This window comes from Pundamilia nyererei, unplaced genomic scaffold (assembly GCF_000239375.1).
Source record: "Pundamilia nyererei isolate P.nyererei 1_Seehausen unplaced genomic scaffold, PunNye1.0 scaffold00193, whole genome shotgun sequence".
Classification (NCBI taxonomy): domain Eukaryota; kingdom Metazoa; phylum Chordata; class Actinopteri; order Cichliformes; family Cichlidae; genus Pundamilia; species Pundamilia nyererei.
Genome location: NW_005187594.1, coordinates 969041 through 974454, shown reverse-complemented (window position 1 = coordinate 974454; position 5414 = coordinate 969041). Strand labels below are relative to the sequence as shown.

Genomic DNA, 5414 nt, shown 5'->3' with positions numbered 1-5414 from the left:
AACTGGCTGCAATTTCGCCCCATAGTTCTTCAGTTTAGACTACCCAGGTCCCCACACGCTAGTAATATCACCAATATACACAATTATTATATAGCCACGGTGTTTACGCCATTGCGGTCGGGAACCTACATGTTCGTGCGTTTTTTTTCAGTTGATTTTTTTGTGAAGCCATAGTGTGTTGCGTGCGTGTGCAAGGGTGCGTGCGTGTATGTGTTTTTGTTGTTGTTTCTTCTTTTTTTATTTTTGGGGAAGGGGCTGTTCGGAGGGTATCGCCGTTTCGGGGTAAAAGCCCGTTTGAGAGAGCTATGAATTTTGAATTTGAGAGGGAGATCGGTTTCATAAACAGCCAGCCGTCCCTAGCAGAGTGCCTGACGTCCTTCCCCGCCGTCCTGGAGTCATTTCAAACTTCATCAATCAAGGAGTCGACAGTAATTCCGCCTCCCTTTGAGCACACCATCCCCAGCTTCAGCCCCTGCACAGCCAGCCAGCCGAGACCAGCTGCGAGAAGCCAGCAGAACCGGAGAGCCTCCGCCACTAATGGCCTCCAGACGCATCACGGAGCCGCCCAGCAGCCATACACGACCGGCCAGGCCCCCGCCCCGGTCACCCCGACCGGCCCGATTGCCCACGAGTTCCCCTGGATGAAGGAGAAGAAATCATACAAGAAGTGCCCCAAGCCAGGGAGCAACTCCAGCGGTACCGGATCCATCATCCCCCCCGCCTCATCCTCCCCGTCGTCAACTGCCTCTGGGTACGCTTCGGCGGGCATCGAGTCACCCACAGGTCGGTATGGTGGGATGCCGGGTAACAGCGTGTATAGCTGCATGCATGTGTGTGGTAGTGAGTAAGAGAGTGTGCAGCATGTTCTGTTCTTTTTTTACTCGCATCACATTTCCAACAGTTATTACACCCTGCGTGGATATACTTGAATGACATTGTCTTTTCCCCCCTCCGTGTGTGTTTGTGTGTGTTTTGTGCAGCGCTGTGTCAACAGGGAAGCCATATCTAGACCACTGCATTATGCTGCAGTGCTTTGCACACTCTTTCATCATGCATTAAACAACCCATTAACGTCTTACAGATAATCCTTGTCAGTGCGGATCAATACGTGCACGCCAGCCATACTGAGGGCAGATCTTTTACATAGGCACTAAATAATTTCAGAAATTTCGAGAATCGAAAATGTATTAATTCCATGTATAATTATTTGTCTTGCGTAAAAACACACACGGGAGTTTTTTTTATTTCTCTTCTTTTTTTAAATTTCATGTTCATCGCTTACATATTTGCTATAGCATATATCGCTTTCAACCTTCTTGGACGATGTGCAGTAGCAGCATGGTCATGTTATTATAGATTCATAACACAAATGAGAAGGTCGCCATGTTGGATGGAGGTGGGAAAAAATAATGGCGAGATAAGGACAAAATACGTTTGGGTGTGGAGGTGGTGGTGGGGGGTGTAGGTTTCGTCCCCACAGGAAACGCACTGCACACTATCTGATTTTGTGGGATTCAGGTTATTTCTATCTCTCACACTGAACTCTCTAACAGTCAATGCATTTTTCAAAATAAATAAATAATTTTGCAAATAAATAAGTAAGCAAACAAACAAATCGATGAAATAATGAAAGAAAGAAATTCCAGTTTTCCATTCTTATCCCCACACATTTAGAAATCTACCTCGTATCAATTTTAATGGGAATTTCTCGGCAAATTTTCTGCCTTCTTTACTGAAGTACGAAAAAATCAAATCGAGCTTTCAGTTGTGTTTCTGACAAATACCGCCACATTCGTCTAAAAAAAATTCCCACATTTCCACACGCATTTCCTTCTAGCTCCGTGATTTATTCGTGTTCCTCTCTGATCACAGAATGCAGAATCTCATAGCCCTCGCTGATTTACAAGACACAGAAGCACACTTTCATTGATGACATAGTTATCTTTCACTCTTCTGAGTGACGGTTGCTACTATAAGTGGAAGGTATATTTTTTAAAATATTAGTATTAGTTCTTTTTTATTACAGGCGAGGAGCCAAGGTGAGCTCGGCGACGAAGTAGCGTATTTCTTGCAGGAAAAATAAATAAATATATATATGGGGTTTCATTTATTGTTTTTGTTCCTGTCCAGACCCGAGTCAGGCGGGCCTAGACGCTGGAGGAGCAGGCTCCCGCCGGCTGCGCACCGCCTACACCAACACGCAGCTGCTGGAGCTGGAGAAAGAGTTCCACTTCAACAAGTACCTGTGCCGGCCCAGGAGAGTAGAGATTGCCGCCCTGTTGGATCTAACCGAACGGCAGGTGAAAGTTTGGTTCCAAAACCGGCGGATGAAACATAAGCGGCAAAACACGCACGGGAGCGGAGGAAGCCATGAATCCAGCGACACGGGAGGCTTTGAGCCGCTCGAAGGCGCTGACGCCTCCTCCCCGTATTCAAGCCAGCCTCTGGAAGCATCTGGCACAGGGGAGACTGCCTCGGAGGGAGAGCCGGGAGGCGGCAATCCATCTTCGGCCGCCTACGCTAATGACAGCGGGGACAATGCACAGCCCACACCAGAGGAGGGAGACCGTTTGAGTATCCCCGAGCAGCCACCGCTGTTTACGGCATCGGGGTGCTCTGACTCTGTGACGGCTCGTCACTCTCCGCCGGCGTTGGCGGTCACCAACTCTGCTGACAACCCGGGCCTGATGCAGCTGAGCGAATCCGTGCCTGGATTAACAGCAGCTCCCGAGCAGCAGGACTCCTCAATTACACCCACAGCTTCATCTGCTCCTTCTGCCGTATCTTCATCGTCCACCCTACCCGACCTCACCTTCTTCGCCGGGGACCCCTGCCTGTCACCCAGCCTGCAGAGCACCCTGGACAGCCCTGTGGATTTCTCAGAAGAGGACTTCGATCTGTTCACAAGCACACTGTGCACCATAGACCTGCAGCACCTCAACTTCTGAGACCTCGACACAAATTGAAAGTATAGGGTCAAATAAAAGCGAGTGGGGCAGTGGGCAGAGGGGCCTGCGTTAATGAGAAATCCAGCAGAGGACACAACACTTATTTATTTAACAGAAATAAAATAATATTAAAGCTTTTCGGCAACATTCCTGAAACCTTTCTCCATTAAAATATGTTTTTTTTTTTACATATTCTTCTTGCTTTTTTGGAGGGCATCATAGTTTCAAAGAAATCCAATTAATTTTTCACTTTAAAACATCGAAAGGATTTTTTTCACCTCCTTTGAAAATATGACAATATGTGGATGTATTTTTTGTACTTCACTTTCTCGGTTTGGAATTTTATTATTTTTTTATTATTTATTTATTTCTTTTTTTGGGGGGGGGGGATGTAAATCAATCCTTATGAGTTTGTGGATTTGTTTTCTCTAGTTCATCCTGGTGCAGCTTCATGGATTCTTAAAAGCTTCTCAGGAACTGTTCACGGAGTCTGTAGGCGCAGATATCTGGACCGTTTTGACAAAATCCAAATGGGACAATGAATGAATGAATTCTCTCTTTGAACGGCACGACGCAGAGAGAGGGAAGCCCTGCTGATGACCGGAGGTTTAAACACTAGTTTATTTATTGAGATTCTTTAATAGTGAAAATCCAAATTATTTATTGTACACATATTTTCATAGTGGAATAACAATAATAATAAAAACACAAACATTTATACTGTGCCCCATGTTTTTTTATAGTCTCTGAATTTATAAATTAGCACATTTATGTGTGTAACCCTAACACATAGTATGGATTAATTTATTTGACAACACTAAATAGGTTAGAACGTTTTTAGACCAACAACCTACAAAATTAATTTTTTACAACACAATTTTTTACTTGTTTATTTATTACAACTATTTTTAATTATTTGTATTTTTATATATAAAGCCTATATACATGCTGTGTTTTTTGCACGAATACTTTATACATTATAACCACCTCCAAAGCAATTGAATCCAATACACTTTTCAAATTTCTCATTTCAATTCCAGTTTCAATGTATTTATTTTTTATTAGATAAGGATTAAATAATTGACCTGTTAAAATTCCTAAAATGCTTGTTTAGTTTTTCCAACTTAAAGACTATAGCCTAGGAAACTATGTATAGCTAGTGTGTTTACATGGAGATAACCTTGATAAATGGGAGCAAAATAACACATTTTCCGGAGCTGCTTGCCTTCATCAGGTGTTAGCTCAGCACGGCTAGCTCTCTGAGTACAAGCTAAGGGTTAGCACAGCGTGGCCCTCCTCCACCATCACCACCACCACCAGCAGCAGCTATTATTACAAAGTAGCAACAACAGCAGTGCTAAAAAACAATGTAGCCTTTTTTACTGACAGTGAGTGGAAGAATAGCAAGGCTCACCTGCTGCTGTAGTATGTAAACATGGAAGTTAATCCCTGATTGGCGTCCTTTTATTAAAATGTGAATGTGAAGTTAACCATGAGTGTGTCTGCCATTAGTGTGTGCGTGATTGCAAAGCTACTCCTCCTCCCGCGGAGTCAAAATGGCGCTGAAGACAAAGCAGGATGTGGAACAATAAGCAGTAGCAGCCATTACAGGATGATCAGCTCAGTGTGACAGGCAGGATGTTTGTGTGAGGACAGCGAGCAGAAAGGACAGAAGAAACATTTTATATTTATTTTAACAAAGGATTATGGTTGACTGTTCCCATCTTATAAGGAAAAAAAGTAGAGTATAAGATGATAATGGCAACAAAATAAAAAAAAAGCTTTATAATTATTTGAATGTAAAAAACAAAGCATATCATACATACATACATATATATACATTTATAAAAATATTTTTAAAAAAAAGAAAAAAAGAAAAAAAGAGCTGCATTCTATTACACAATAATAATAATGTATAAAAGTTATAATCTGATAATAAAATGTATTAGTTGCTAACATAATTAAAAAGTCCAAAATATAAATATGTTGTACAAAATTTAAACCATTTTTGGCTTATTTATTTGAAACAATAAACTGCACAAATCAAAACTGTCCTGTTCATGCTTGCCTGTGGGTATGAGCTGTATTTCTTTGTCATTAGAAGAATATAAAAATTTTCAGAATCAAATTTTTTAAAAATCCGGTGTCAGATTTTACTTTACATACAGGGCATGTGCCCAAGTTAACGGGCATTGATGTCCATTATTAACCTGCCACAGTCAGTAAAGAACATTTCACATTAACATCTTACCATCAGCACATTTGTTACACTTGGGCACCAGTGGCCTTGACTCTAGGTTTAAATGAAGTAGATCTTTTGGTGAGTTTTAACCCTTGACTTAACTCCTATTGGTGAGCTGTATTGTTTTTCTGTTTTTTCTTTCTTCTTTGGTTATATTTACTTTGATAGCATATACTCTCTACCCCATGCACGATTCATATATATATGTGTGTGTATATATATAT

The 5414-nt window shown here is 41.7% G+C and overlaps 1 protein-coding gene across 1 annotated transcript; it reads left to right on the top strand.

Moving 5' to 3' along the window:
• The first annotated feature begins 243 nt into the window (after positions 1–243).
• hoxb2a (homeobox B2a) lies at positions 244–3810 on the top strand. Its single transcript, XM_005747314.1, has 2 exons — positions 244–783; positions 2131–3810. Exons 1-2 carry the CDS (start codon positions 306–308, stop codon positions 2946–2948), a joined length of 1296 nt encoding a protein of 431 aa, XP_005747371.1. The 5' UTR covers positions 244–305; the 3' UTR covers positions 2949–3810.
• Positions 3811–5414: the final 1604 nt, after the last annotated feature.

Bases quoted from the DNA above. Each gene is read 5' to 3' on its own strand.
- hoxb2a (XM_005747314.1), top strand. From the start codon at position 306: ATGAATTTTGAATTTGAGAGGGAGATCGGTTTCATAAACAGCCAGCCG. The intron at 784-2,130 runs GTCGGTATGGTG...GTTCCTGTCCAG, and splicing joins GGGCATCGAGTCACCCACAG to ACCCGAGTCAGGCGGGCCTA.